The following is a 14973-nucleotide window of genomic DNA, read 5'->3' on the forward strand; positions in this document are numbered from 1 at the left end:
GCGCCCGGGGTAGGCGGCCGCGACCGTGTGGTTTTGGTGCTGCCTGCCGGACCCGCGTCCCCCCGTTTTGCCTCCGAGTTCCCGTGACTTTCCTTGTGCTGCCCGCTGGTTGTAATCGCATTGTTACTCCTGTTGGTTCTTCCCAGCACCTCCTCGTTCCTGGCCTTTCCCCATTCGTTTGCAGCCTGTATTGTTTTTCGTGGCATCTTTTGCAGGGCGCGGCGTACCTGTGGCGACAGCTCTGGTTAGGAGACAGATTCGTGTCCCCTGCCCTGCGTGCCCTTCTCTGAGGGATCGGATCTGGGCGTTGCCCCTCCCTGTTTCCCCATCACTGAAGGGAGTGGCGGGGGGTGGGGGGAGTGGGTAGGAAGCCATGCACCGGATGGAGTAGCTGGGCCATTACAGAGCATTCATTCTAGAAGTAAAAGTGTTCCATTGTTGTAAGCGGTTTAGGGTTTGCAGGAGGTTCTTTGTTCAGGAAAACATTTAATGAGCACATTGCAGTGCTGAGTACAAAAGGTTGGTCTTGCTTTGTGCCCAAGGGCTTATCAGCAGCGCCGAGTGGTGGAGTGGTCGGTGAGGAGCCTGGCACTGTCTCCCAGTGGGGTGCGGGCATAGATGGTGGCCATACAGGGACCCGGAAGTCCTCATTGATGCTATTAATTATTTTCTTTAAGGGTGGCGATTTTTCCTTTTTGCAGAAGACTGCCTGGAAAGGAATCTAAACGCCCTTAGAACCCTGACCTAATTGGGACTTTGTTGAAAGTGATAGTGACCAGAGTGTTTGGGGGTAGTGGGGATGGGGACAGAGAGGGCTCCTGTCTGTCTGTCTGTCTGTCTGCTTGTTTGTTTTTATGGCTGGACCCAGAAAAGTGCAACACCTCTACGAATGGCAGTTCTCCCCTCTGCTTTTTCTCCTAAAGGGCTGCCCTGGCTGTAACTGGGTGTGGTCATAACTCCAGGATGTGAAAGGCCTTTTGGCCAAGTGCTGTCCTCCTGGGGCCGTAGAAGGACGTCCCGGAGATGTTCTCTTGCTCAGCAGAGACCCGCTCAGCTCCAGGTCTGCCTCAGGCCCCTGGAAAGGCCGTGGGATCTGTGGGTGCTTGTTTACTGGCCATCTCTCTCCTGCGGGGCTGACGGCCCCCGCAGGGCTGGGCCTTGCTTGCCTCGTTCACTACTTGGCACAGAGAGCGCTTGTTTGGGGTGGTGTGTGTGTAGGAAGTTCATGTCCTTATTTTTGTGAATTCATCAAATATTGATCAACACCTGCTATTATTAGACTCTGGTCTGGCCGGGGGATTCAGGGGATTCAGTGAGCAATGATGCAGAACGACACGTCTGCTCTCCTGATGGGAGGTGTGTGTGTGTCAAAGATAGGACCAAGTTCATGAACTAGACCAGTTCTTTTAGAAGATTTTAAAAAATGTTTATTTTATAATTTTTGAGAGATAGAACCCACGAGGGAGGGGCAGGGAGAGAGAGGTAGAGGATCGGAAGCAGGCTCTCTGCTGTTGGGGGTCTCGAACCCACAAACTGTGAGATCACAAGCTGAGCTGAAGTCACACACTCAACCGACTAAGCCAGCAGACACCCTTAGAGCAGTTCTTTTCAAACTTGGGCAAGGGTAGGAATCTCACCTGAGGGCCCAGATTCCTAGGCCCAGATCCCAAGGAGCCTGAGTGTGTGCCTCAGTGGGGGGTGGGGGGAGCCCAGGAATGTGTATTGCTCCAGGAGGTACTGGTGCTGTGGCCCCGGACTGAACAATTGTGCGCCACCTCAGTGCCCCGGGGAAGTAAAGTGACAGTGTGGTGGGTGGTTGGGAATTGGGAAAACCACTCAGAAGAGCTGACCTTCAAGAAGAGGTTGGGGGAGGGGGGAGGAGCAAAGCCTCAAGACAGGCCGCAGCATAGTGGGCGTGCGGGGCTGAAAGGGGGCCAGGAGCTGGAGAGGGCTGACGTGTGGGGGGTGCTGGAGACGAGGCCCGAGGGGTGATGGAGAGCCTGGATTGCATGGGGTCCACATTGTAGGTTATCAGCAGACTGGTAGCTTTATTCTGGGTGCAGTGGAAGCTTCTGGAGGCTTGGGAGCAAGGTGACATGATTTGGTATGTGTGAAAGGGTCAGTCTGCTAGTGGGTGGGGAATGGGTGCTTTGGGGTGCGGATGGCACTAAGGAAGCCAGTGGGAGCCTGCTGAGGTCATCCAGGATTACGGGGACACTGGGGAGGGACAGAGACAGACCTGGAATCTTCTGGAGTAGAGCTGGCACTGTTTGCTGCTGGATGAATCACTAGTCACTCCCGCCCAGAACTGCAGTTGAGCTTGGCTGGGGTGCTGGGGCCCTCGGCTTGTGGGCTGCCGTGTCCCTTGCCTCCCTGGTTCAGCCCCGCGCACGAGCACCTCCTCACAGGCAGCTTTACGTCTCCCGCTGTGGGCCTGGCTCGGAGTGGCTGTCGGGGCCGACGGGGTGGGTGAGAAAGAAGCTCGTCTGTCAAGCGCAGACCCCCGGGGCCTCCTGTGCCAACCTGTCCTCGCATTCAGGAAGGTCCTGCCCTCCATCCCCAGGATGGGTCCCACTGACTTTTCCTGGGTCAGGCTTTATGATGCTGGGTTTTGGAAACAGTGGACGGCATGGCTTACGCCATTCCTGGGAACCGTTAGAGAGGGGACTTCTCAAGTTCATTACAAGCTACTGTTAACCTAACTTTTTTTTCCTTCCTGTTTTAGGAGGAAGTAACAGGAAGACAGCCTGACATCAGGTATTTCTTTATTGATTTTTCTAAGGAAAAGGGCTTAGTGTTTCTTAGGGTTTGGGAGGAGGCAGCCCTGACTTCTGTGCTGGGTCATTGGGAGCAGGGATGGGCCAGCTGGTCCCTTCGTGTGCTCTGCAGACCGTTTCTGAGCCCCTCACACCGTGCCGAGCCCCCTGCACCAGGTGCTGGGCACTGGGGGACAGAGGTGCATCAGTCCACCCCCTGCCCTGTGGGTCAGCTGACAGGCGACACTGGGCAGCAGGGGGAGGCAGTGTGGGCGTCCACATGCTCTGCCTTACCCTCAGAGCCCCACTCTGCCCATCTGTAAATGGGGAGAGGGCCTCCCTCCCTGCAGCACGGGAGCGAACATGGCCCCTGTGGTTGAGATGAGTTTGTGCAGATGGCCCAGGCCGGTGCCTGGGGATCCCTGTGTCCCGGGAGCCATAGCCGTGGTTTTGATGATAATATAAAAACGTAATTACTGACCCCATGAGGGTGGGGCTGATCATCACAGCCCAGCGTGAGCCCGGTGGGCCCACTGCAGGTAGGGCTGAAGTGGACGAGTGTGCAGGGCTGACTCAGGGAGAGCCCAGATGCCTGATTCCAACCCAGTGAACCAGAGTGACCGCGGCACGCTAGACCTGCACCTGCTCGCTGGCCTCGGCCCCCGCGATACCGTGAAGGACCTGTGGCTCTCATTCCCAGTTTTTGGGGGGGATGCTGAGGCCCCACGAAAACCCACGAGCACCTGTGGGCATGCGGGCACCGGAAACGAGGCGTCTCCGGGCGTCGGGTGCAGAGGGAACTGCCATCCGGTGGTTTGGCCCCTCCCAGGCCCCCTCGGCGTTGGTTCCCGGTGCTGGGGTCCATGCCGCTTTGGTGGTTTCTGAAAGAAGTCCTGTGTGTCTGTAAAGGAGAGGCGGCCTGAGTTCGTTTCTTTTTCTTCTTTTTAGACCAGCAATAACTGGTGTGTCCTTTTGCCCATCACTGCGCTGTGCTCAGTCTCCCACGTGTATATGTAAAGCTCTTTGTGGGTGGAACTTTCTTCTTTATCTTCCGCTGTCTGGGATGCCTGTATCTTGCATGAGTGTCCTAGGGCCGTGCTGCCAGAGCGCCACGAAGCAGGTGGCTTAGGGCGGCCGGAAGTGTGAAATCACGGCGTTGGTGGCGCCCAGTCTCTCGGAGGAATCTGGGGCGGATTCCTCACCTCTTCCAGCCTCTGGCGGACCCAGACTCTTCTTGGCTTGTGGCAACGTCGTGCTGATCTCTGCCTCCAGGCCCATGTGACCGTTTTCATGTGTGTCCCTGCGTCATCACATGGCGTTCTCTGCCTGTGTCCAGATCTCCCCCTTTAAAAAATTTTTTTTAATTTCTTTATTTTTGAGAGAAAGAGAGTGAGCAGACGAGGGGCAGAGAGAGAGGAAGAGAGAGAATCTTAAGCAGGCTTCTCACTGTCTGCACGTAGCCCGATGTGGGGCTTGAACTCACAGACTGTGAGATCACGACCTGAGCTGAAATCAAGAGTCGGACCCTTGACTGACTGAGCCACCCAGGCGCCTCCTCCTCCTCCTTATTCTTTTTTTTTTTTTTTTTAAAGTAATCTCTACACCCAGAGTGGGGCTTGAACTCATAACCTCCAGATCAAGAGTCACCTGCTTCTGGGTGCCTGGGTGGCTCATCAGTTAAGAGTCACCTGCTTCACCAACTGAGCCCGCCAGGTGCTCCCCAACATATCTTTTTTGGGGATTACAGTTCACCCCATCACATTTACAGGGAAGTGATTCTCGAAAACAAGAGCCCCACTCAAGGGACCAAAGGACTGACCGAGGATGTATTTGTTCCCTCACTGGCTCGGGAGTAGGCATTGTTTGCCTCCCCGGTGCCGGTGCAAATGCTCATGCCTGAATCCAGAAAGAATCAGTGGGTGAGAAGGAGATGTGACAGAGAGCCCTCCCCTCGCACGCTTCTAGAAGGAACGTACACAGAACTAAAACATCCACTGGGAAGTCCTGTGTGGCAACAGAGGTGGCAGGAGAGGTGGGCGGGAGCTTTGGCCTAGGGAAAAGGTGACAGGAGGATAGGAGTGGCTCCCTGGAGGAGGCGGCCTTTGAACCTCGCCCACTGTGATCCGAGGAGCTGGGTATGGAGCACCGGGGAGGGGTGGTGTTCGGCCGAAGCGGGGGTGTGCGAAACGGAGGAGGATCACGGCAGCTCCCAAAGGCCACGGGAGCCAGAGAGTGACAGAGTTCGGAAACACTTAGCACAGTGCGACCCCGGAGCAGCTTGTGTGTGCCCTTGTCCAGCAGGAGACGCATCCCCGGAAGACCGCGCTCGGTCGCGGGCTCGCGGTGTTCTCCGACGCTCTGTCTCGGGCTGGTACATTCTGTCTGCGTGTTCCTTCCGTTTCTGGTAAGACCCGCGGCAGGAGTCACTTGAGAAGAGAAATCGGACATCCGGTCAGCTCCATAAGTACCTATGGTGGGTGCCGCGTTGGTTTTCCGTAGCGCTGGCTGTCTGGCTGTCCACATGGGGCGGGGGCGGGGGCGGGGGCGGGGGGGTGGCGCACCACGCAAACCTCTTCTCCAAGGTTCCGTGTCCTGCTCAGTAAAGTGCGGATGGGAATATCAGGCCTGTCTGCCTTATCGGGGATCCTTGGGGGATCATGTGCAGGAAGCATTTTCTTTCAGTGTTGGCTTATTATTTTTGAGAGAGAGAAAGAGAGAGCATGGGAGGGGCAGAGCGAGAGAGGGTGAGAGAATCCCAAGTAGGCTCCCCGCTGTCAGCGCAGAGCCCGATGTGGGGCTTGATCTCTCGAACTGGGAAATCATGATCGGAGCCAAAATCAAGAGTCGGACACTTAACCCACTGAGCCACCCAGGCGCCCCCCACCCCGGGAAGTGTATTTGCTGACTGTTAAAGCGCAGGGCAGGGATCAGGCACCGTGCTGGGTCACCGGGTGGGTGAGTGCCTGTGCGGGGGGGCAGCGGCACACCGAGGTGTACGTGGTGGTGCCGGTGGTGTGGGTGTGGGTGTGGGCATCTCCTGCCTGGGGGGTGGTTCGGTGGGTCACCCCGCAAAGCCTCGAGTCTGCGGGGGGCAGAGCAGGGCTGGAGCAGGACTGGGCAGGGATGTGGGTGGTCGAGACCACACACAAGTGGAGAACCCAGAAAGTCCCTGGGCTCCACTGTGGGTTTTGACTTGGGCGGAGGGGGGGGGGGTTGCTGGGTGAGGGGGTGACTGCCCGTGGGGATTCGGCTCCTGTGCTGCCTCTGCCGTCATTTCTGCGTGGTGACTGGTGACTCCACGCTGACAGCCGTGTTTTGTCACACGGCACCTTCTCGCGTGCAGAGGACAGCTCTCTTCATTGCTTACCTTGACCCCATTGTGCCGAAGGCCGGGGCGGCAGAGGACCGTGTGAAAGGTGGTGGCGCTTCAGAGCGGGGTTACCAGCGGTTCAAATCAGGGCACCGTGGCGCCCTTCAGTCTGATTTTTTTTTAACATTTAATTATTTATTTATTTTTTATTTTTGAGAGACAGAGAGAGCATGAGCGGGGGAGGGGCAGAGAGAGAGGGAGACACGGAATCCGAAGCAGCTCCAGGCTCCAAGCTGTCAGCACAGAGCCCGATGCAGGGCTTGAACCCACAAACCGTGAGATCATGACCTGAGCTGAAGCTGGACACTCAACCGACGGAGCCCCCAGGCACCCCGTTCAGGTTCTGAACCTTGGAGCCTCAGCTTCCGCCTGACTAAGGGGTGATGACAGTCATGATACCAGATGTGGGCCCTCTGTTCTTGGTGCTTTAACACGTTCACTTAGTTCAGCCTCACTGTAACCCCATGAGATGGGTAGTTGCCTTCGTTAGCCTTATTTTATGCCTAAGGAAGCAGAATTTCAGAGAGGTTAAGTAACTTTCCCAGAGTCACACAGCTGGGGAACATCAGAACTGGGCCTCAAACTCAAGCCCTTGAGCCCGTATTCTATCGCGGTCCCCTCTCTGTGACACCACTGTTGCCGGCAGGGTGAGGCGGCAGTGGGCTGATTTCGGGTGAGAGCCACAGGAGAGCCCTCTCATCCCCTCTCCAAAGCAAACACAGACGTGGGTGCCGGTCCTGTAACTTTCTCCAGGTCTCACAGTGGTACCGACAGGCCTGGGCTGCAATCGGTCTCTCTGAATGGAGCACCCGCCCCGTGCCAGGCACAGTGCTAGGCACTGGGCACAAAGCAGTGAGGAAGAAAGCCGGCCCCCCTCCCCCAGCAGGGACAGACTGCAGGAATGCTGAGGGGCTGTGTATAGGTCTGTAGTCAGGGAGGCCTTGTGGAGGAGGTGACATTCACTTACGCTGGCAGGTGAGTGGGCAGCAGCAGAGCTAGGCAGAGAGGGAGGGCCTGTGCTGCCGGCAGAGACAACCAGCACGTGCCAAGACCCCAGGGCGGAGTGCGGTGTGGTGAGAACACAGGGGGTGAAGGAGAAGCAGGTGAGGGCAGGGGTCTGCGTATTTTATGTGCCCTGGGGAGCCACGGAGCCTACTAAACGGGAGTGACGTGGTCAGGTAAACACTTAAAGGTCACCTGCGCTTACAGAGAGTGGATGGGAGCAGGGCAGGGAGGAGGCGGGAGGTAGGCACTCTCTCCCACCCTTCTCGACTCAGCTCCGGGGCCCCCTGCTCAGGGCAGTCTTCCCCAGCTGCCCTGGACGTGCCTCCCGCCGCGGCTCTCACAGCCCCAGCGCCGTCCCTGCCCCGTGGCTCCTGTCGCGGTGGTGATGGACACTGGGTGGCGATTATCCAGTTGTTGCCTTTCTCCCCCTTCGGCCAGGACCTCTTCGTCTCGGCCCAGATGACGGTTGGGTCTGGGTGACTTCCTGGGGGGGGTGGTCCTGTCCACTGTAGGCTGTTGGGCAACGTCCTCTCCTCTGCTCACTACATGCCGGAAGCATCCCTGCCCCTAGTTGTGACAACAGACATGGCCTGGGCGCCTGGAGGGCTCACCCGGTTAGGCGTCCAACTCATGATCTCAGCTCAAGTCATGATCTCGTGGTTTGTGGGTTTGAGCCCCACCTCGGGCTCTGTGCTGATAGTGGGGAGCCTGCTGGGGATTCTCCCTTTCTCTCTCTCTCTCTCTCTCTCTCTCTCTCTCTCTCTCTTCCTTTCCCCTCCTCTCTTTCTCTCAAAATCAGTAAATAAACTTAAAAAAAAAAAAAAACTCGGCCAGATGTCCCCTGGGGGCCCGAGTGGCCCCTGGCTGAGAAACACTGGCCGGCGGGTGGCGCTCGGGATGTGCGAAGGGGAAGTTCGTGGCCACTGCCATTTCGGAGCTCTAACGAGCTGACCTCTTCCAGGATTATGGCAGGCAAAGTGAAGTGGGTCACTGATATCGAGAAGTCGGTGCTGATAAATAACTTTGAAAAGAGAGGATGGGTCCAAGTGACAGAAAGCGAGGACTGGAACTTTTACTGGTAAGTATAAAACGCAGGATTTGATTGTTTGTCCGAAGCCTGCTTATTTTTTTAATGTTTATTATTTATTTTTGAGAGGGCGAGCGTGCACATGGGCCCCGGGGGAGAGACACAAGGAGTGAGAGGATCCCAAGCCGCTGCACGCTGTCGGCGCAGAGCCCGACCACGGGGCTCGATCTCACACACCGTGAGATCATGACCCGAGCGGAAGTCAAGAGTCACTCAACTGACTGAGCCACGCAGGCGCCCCTGCGGCCTGCTTCCCAGTGCTGGGAATGGCGGGAGCACAGGCACAGGCTGTGTTCTCAGAGGGGCGCCCCCCATACACCCCTCCCTCCCAAGGCAGGGTGCTCCCACACTCCCGTTTACCCGCCTGGCGTCAGGATTCCCGGGGCATTTCCGCACAACCCCGCCTGGCTGATCCCGTGGGGTCTGGGTGCGAAGCCCGAGCCCCTCCTGGTGGTGCTCTCCGTCAGTGCCCCTTTGCCCAGCGCTGGGGAAGGGGACCGTGGGAGAGGGGGTACCTCCTTTGCCTGCTGCCACAAGGTAGAGGGTGCTAGGTGGACTGGGTAACAACTGAAAAGCGAGGGAGGTGAGGAACGGGAAAGCCGTGTCTGGCGCTGACTCCCTGGTGGTGCTCCACCCAGCCGGAAACCGGGGAGCCTCCTGGCCCGCCCTGCCTCCCCCTCCTCATGGGCCGAGGTCCTGGGTCCTCCCTTGTCGGGCCTGGTGTGCTCCCTGCTGCAGGCCTGCCTCTGGCAGGGTTGTATGCACGAACACAGATCCATGGTGTGCACGCAGCTCCTGGGCCAGAGCCCTGGGCGAGCCTTCGAGCGAGGGGAGCTGCTGGGTCTCTGGACCCCTGTGCACCCCCGTCCCTGAGACCCACTCCCTGCCGCTGCCTCGAGTGCCGTCACTCGGCCTCTTTCTAGCCTCTTCCTTCTCCCGGAGACCCCGGTGGGGCAGCCGGCATGTTAATACCACCTCTGTTGCCTAGCAACAAACCCACACCTTGCTTCTACACCTTGGGACTGGCGTGCGTTCTGCCCCCTCGGCGCACCCCTCAGAGACGCCAAGCACCCAGCAGTCAGACGTCCAGACGCTGGAGCAGGTCATGCCTGGCGTCACGCCCTGGCTCTCCCACTGCTGTCCGCATGGCCAAGAGCAGACTTGCCCTTTCCCTGCAAACACGGCTGTGGGAGGTGTAGACAAGTCCGCAGAGCCCAGGGCGCGGTGTGTGACAGCTGCCCCGGCAGCATGTGTGCGCCGATGCTGGCCTCTGTGCACCTGCACCCGAGCCGCCTGGTCCAGAAGCCACTGGGCACCTCCAGCCTCCTGGCCCCTGCGTGCTCCCCTGCCGGTCCCTGTGTGCTCCCCTCCAGCCCCTACGTGCTCCCCTCCTGGCCCCCGCGTGCTCCCCTCCCGGCCCTGTGTGCTCCCCTTCCAGCCCCGGCGTCTCCCCTCCCAGGCCCTGCGTGCTCCCTTTCCGGCCCCTGTGTTCTCTGGTGTGTGCGGCACCACCGCATGCCGGGATTTGGGATTCCCCTGCCGTCCCCTCTTTCCATATTACTCCGAGCCCCATGCAGTGGGGACCTTGTCTGGCTTGTCCAGCGTCCCCGAGCCTGGCCCTGGCCCAGGGGAAGTGTAGACTGGCAGCCAGCTTCCATCTCCAGCAGCGACTGGGGCGAGGGGTGGCCCTTTCTGTGCTCCTGTCATTGAAGATACCTGTGCTTTATTATTATTATTATTTTTTACATTTATTTCATTTTGAGAGACAGAGAGAGGCAGAGCACAAGTGGGGGAGGAGCAGAGAGAGAGGGAGACACAGATTCTGAAGCAGGCTCCAGGCTGTCAGCACAGAGCCTGACACGGGGCTCAAACCCATGAACCGTGAGATCATGACCTTCGCCGAAGTCAGATGCTTAACTAACTGAGCCTTCCAGGCACCTAAGATACCTGTGCTTTGAACCCCAGCCTCACTTCCCTGGGGGAGCACGGAGTGCAGACAGGGAGAGCGCTGATGGGGAAATGCAGCCCCTTCGTGTGGTTTGGCGTCAGGTTTATATTCTCGAAGAAGGTAGAATGAAATAATAGCCAGAGCCCTGCCTCACGGAGGAAGGGCTGAATAAGAGCGTTCCGTACCTACCGCTCTGTATCCCCCGGCTCTGCCCCGGGCTTAGCCAGTGCTCGGCCGCCCTTTTGGCTCCTCTGGGTAGTTAATCAACACTTGGGAGGCTGTAGATCCAGCACCCCCCGCCCTTCACACCATGGAGGAAGCATTTGGAGCCCGTCTACACGAGAAAGAGAGACGGAAAAGAGCAGACCTGCATAACTTTGGCTCTGGTATCTTAAGACTTACTGTTCTGAGCACTCTGAACCATCAAGTCTTTTCTTTTTTTACTTTGATAAGCGTTTTTTATTTTTCTTTAACTTTTTTTTTAATTAATAGTTTATTGCCAAGTCGGTTTCCATATAACACCCGGTGCTCTTCCCCACAAGTGCCCCCTCCATGCCCATCACCCCCCCTCCCCTTTCCTCCTCCCTCTTCAGCCCTCAGTTTGCCATCGAGTCTTGAAAATTGGTGAGGGTAAAATACTGGAAACAACTAAGCGTCACATGGTTAGGGAAAGGTAACCACGTTGACCGAGTGGATTATGGTGCAGCCCTTAAACTAATTAGGACGATTCTAGAGCAATCTGGAAAACTGTATGACAACAAATCCGAAGAAAAGCACCTTCTGAAACTGCATCTGGGTTCTGCTCACAGCTTGCGCGTAGGGCAGGAAGCAGGAGCTGGTGAAACACAAATCAGGGCTGTGCTCGAGAGGTGTACCTGTCACCTGCCGCCACACTGACGGCCTGTACCAAACCCGCAGAGCTTAGGACTCAGAACAACCATCTTTACAGCACGCGCAGTTGTCGGCTTGGCTGGGTGGCCCTTTCGGTCCCGCAGGACTTAGCTGAGCCTGCCTGGGCGTCTCCTGCTGTCCCCTGGGGGTCCAGCTGCGGCTTGTCTGGTCTTGGATGCCCTTGGCCAGGACGCCAGCGGCCTCTCGCCACAGATCTCTCCTGTCCCTCCAGCCGGCTGGCTTGGGCCTGTTCTCCTGGGGGGGGCCGGGGTCCAGGAGGGAGGGGGAAGCTCTCAAGGCCTCTCAGCGTGAGTCTCAGAAGCGGCACGCCATCGCTCCGGCCTCGTTTTTGGCCAAAGCAGAGCCACAGTGAGGTGTGCCTGGGCCCAGGCCCCGAGAACCTAGCAGCCTGCGGTTCTTTATGGGGACGCCCCGCAGAGCCCCGAGCTGCCGGGCGAGGCGCCCGGCTCCCTGGGCCGATCTTGCCGGGAGAGCTGTGCTGGATGTAATGGTTATGCCCAGCCGGCCGTGCCCGCCAACTTGCCAGACTCAGGAATGACGCCTTCCTCTGGATGGGACCGTGCCCTGGCTGGATACCACCGGCGGCCTCGGTCAGTGCCCCAAGGGGCAGAAGCAGCTCACCTGAGCCCTGCCCAAAATCTTGATCCAGTGGGGCGCCCTGGTGGCCCGGCGGGCTGAGCATCCAACTTCGGCGCTCAGGTCATGATCTTGCTGTTTGTGGGTTCGAGCCCCGTGCCCGGCTCCACGCCGACAGCTCGGAGCCTGCTTGGGATTCTCTCCTTGTTCCCTCTCCCTCTGTCCCTTCCCCACTTGTGCATTCTCTCTCTCTCTCTCTCTCTCTCTCTCTCTCTCTCTCTCAATAAATAGACTGAAAAGTTAAAAAGATTTTCTGATCCACAAAACCACAAGAACTGATCCAATGTTGGTTGTCTTAAGTTGCTAACATCAGGCACCTTGCTTTGCCCGGATACCCAGTAACAGGCACCCAGGACACATCTTGTCACATACCCGAGGGTGGTAGGGAGCCGGCTCGTTATTTATTTATATTTATTACCGATAAATAAAGGGCAAGAATCCAGCATTCAGTTCGTCTTTCCTGTGTGTTGTGGGGACCCAGACTGTTGTCGAAGGGGCAGTTCTCCTTGTACAAATATTCCTGCCAACACGTGAAGAAACTAAAGTGGAGGATACACCATTGCGCCTCCACTAAGGACACACGGGTCCAGGCCCGCCCAGTATAGGAGCCGCTACCCTCGGGCGATGAGCGTGGCAGCGCGGCTGGCCCGGCGGGAGGTGTGGCCACGCGGACCGGCAGCTGCCCCGGTGTGACGGCTTTGCGGCCTGCCTTCTGACTCCTAGGCGAAACGGGAGCTGGGCAGCTGTGCTAAGGAAGGAGCGAGTGAGGACCTAGAAGATAGTGGCCCAGGGTCTCCCACAAACACGCACAGGAAAAAAGACAGGAGGGAGGCTGTAGGCTAAAAGAGCCATGGGGGAGAGAACAGCTCATCAGAAGGCCTGGCCCTTATCTGCATATGCTCTAAAAATACTTACCAGACAGCTTAGGAGTGTGAAGGCTGATTCGTATTTGATGATACTCAGAAATCACTGCTGCTTGTTTTCAGTTGTGACAACAGTATGAAGTAGGATACCGTATAAGGAGGAGTCCGTAACTGTTAGCCAGTCTTACAGGAGAGTCTTGGATGGAATATCGTGTGTGGGAATTGCTTCCAGATAAGCCAGTGGCATGGGGCACGGGTAGGGTACGATCAAGACAAGACCAGATGCCTGGTCGCAGCCCCTAAAGTGATCGGTGGGTTCTCTTACGCTTTCCTCTCTGCTTTTGCATGTGGTCAAGCTCTTCCATAATTAAAAGTGTGAAAACTCCCCCATTATTTTAATGATCACAGAATCAGAAGAGACCTTTTGGGTGCTTGGGGCCCTCTGTCGGTTGGTGCCTGGGGGTGGGGTGAAGCTATGCCAGCCTTGCTTGCGTGTGGCCCCCTGTGAGTGCCTGTCCTTCCTTCCTGCCCCCTCCCTGCCTGTCTGAGGGGCTAGGAGGGTGGATGGGTGTGTCAGGGAGGCTGGGTTTCCTAGAGGATTAGAGGGAATCAATTTCTTTTTCAATCACCCTCATTTACTAGGGTTCTGGCCTGTCTTAGGCCATATTCTCTACAAGAATATGAAGCGCTGACCTAGAGCCCTTAAATAACCCTGTGATTTTTTTTTTCTAAGTTTACTTATTTATTTTGAGATAGAGACAACACAAGTGGGGTAGGGGCAGAGAGAGAGAGACAGAATCCCAAGCAGATTCTGCACTGTCAGTGCGGAGCCTGATGCAGGGGTCAAATCCACGAACCATGAGATCATGACCTGAGTCCGATGCGGAACCAAGTGAGCCACCACCCGGGCACGCCAGGCCTGTGATTTTGGCTTAAAATAGTCCGTGTGCTTCCTGACTTTGGGTGCAAATATTGTGTAAATCATTTTCCTGATTTCAGAGTCTAAGGGAGGCTGTCTCATGAGTTTGTTATCAGCAACCAAAGGTGTCATTCATTAATCGATAAGCATTTATCAAGGATCTCCTCTGAGCTGGGGAGTGAAACCGTCCACTGGACGACAGACTCAGAACAGTCCTGCCTCAGTTCAGGTTCAGGTCACAGCCGGTCACCGGACCCTCCCCTGTGCCACTGTGGCCCGGGCATCTCTGGGCCCAGTGCCGGGAGTGACCGGGAGTGGTCACGGGCTTTCATGAGAACTGCCGCCACCTGGACGCACTCTGAGCTTCCGCCCGGCACGTCCCTTCTGCGCTTCCCTTCCAGGATGAGTGTGCAGACCATCCGGAACGTTTTCAGCGTTGAAACGGGCTATCGGCTCTCAGACGATCAAATCGTCAACCATTTCCCGAACCACTACGAACTGACCCGGAAGGATCTGATGGTGAAGAATATTAAGAGATACAGGAAGGAGCTGGAGAAAGAAGGGAGTCCTCTGGCAGAAAAAGATGAAAACGGGAAATACCTCTACCTGGGTTTGTGCCTCTTTCCCGGGCGCGTGTGTGAAACGAATCCCAGAGTCCCTTAGCGGCTCGAGGTACCAGGAGGGCGTCTGGGCTTTGGTGGGCGCACGTGCCAGCGGTGGCCGGCGCCTCCTTCACTCCGTGCGTCCCGAGAACGGGCAGGCTGGGGCTCCTGCCGGGATCTGAGTTCTCGGGGCTGCATTGGGAATGCGGTGCCTGTGGGGGAGAGGCCTACTCGGTGCGCAGATGGGAAACGGCCTGAGCCGTGACGCACGGTCACACCACACCTGGCCGTTCCCAGGGAGAACCGCGTGCCCCTGTTCCGTCTGGTGGTAATAGCTAGGCTGGCGGATAGTTCCAGAATCCCTTTGCACACCTGGGAACAATTATATAACCCATCTCTCTGGGCCTCAGTGTCCTCATCTGATAAATGGGAATGATAACAGGTTGCTGTGGGCAATACAGGTTCATAAAGTGCTTAGCACACGGGCACTAAGGTGATTGCCCAGGCACTGAACGGCACGGGGCCTTGATCTTTAGACCCTGGCTTGGGGCGGGGGTGTGGGGAGGGCATGAAGCCGCCTCCAAAAAGGCAGTGGCAGTGTTTCTCTGTCCGTGGCCGCCGTTGGGCCAGCGCACCCGCCTTTGTCCCCCTTTTCTGTCCTCTCAGACTTCGTTCCAGTCACCTACATGCTGCCCGCGGACTACAACCTGTTCGTGGAGGAGTTCAGGAAGAGCCCGGCCAGCACCTGGATCATGAAGCCGTGTGGCAAAGCCCAGGGCAAGGGCATCTTCCTGATCAACAAGCTGTCGCAGATCAAAAAGTGGTCCCGGGACAGCAAGACGTCTTCGTGAGTGCACCTGCTCAAGACCGGGGCC

At 57.2% G+C, this 14973-nt stretch overlaps 1 protein-coding gene across 1 annotated transcript in view; it reads left to right on the forward strand.

The window, feature by feature from the left end:
• The first annotated feature begins 30 nt into the window (after nucleotides 1–30).
• TTLL1 (tubulin tyrosine ligase like 1) overlaps nucleotides 31–14973 on the forward strand; it is a 30268-nt gene continuing 15325 nt past the window's right edge. The window contains exons 1-7 of the mRNA XM_029954112.1: nucleotides 31–244; nucleotides 924–1060; nucleotides 2726–2757; nucleotides 5055–5229; nucleotides 8093–8209; nucleotides 13898–14106; nucleotides 14765–14946. Coding sequence (XP_029809972.1) covers nucleotides 8097–8209; nucleotides 13898–14106; nucleotides 14765–14946 — 504 coding nt within the window. The 5' untranslated portion in view covers nucleotides 31–244; nucleotides 924–1060; nucleotides 2726–2757; nucleotides 5055–5229; nucleotides 8093–8096. The remainder of the gene's footprint in view (nucleotides 245–923; nucleotides 1061–2725; nucleotides 2758–5054; nucleotides 5230–8092; nucleotides 8210–13897; nucleotides 14107–14764; nucleotides 14947–14973) is intronic.

Source organism: Suricata suricatta, chromosome 10 (genome assembly GCF_006229205.1).
Source record: "Suricata suricatta isolate VVHF042 chromosome 10, meerkat_22Aug2017_6uvM2_HiC, whole genome shotgun sequence".
NCBI classification, from domain to species: Eukaryota; Metazoa; Chordata; class Mammalia; order Carnivora; family Herpestidae; genus Suricata; species Suricata suricatta.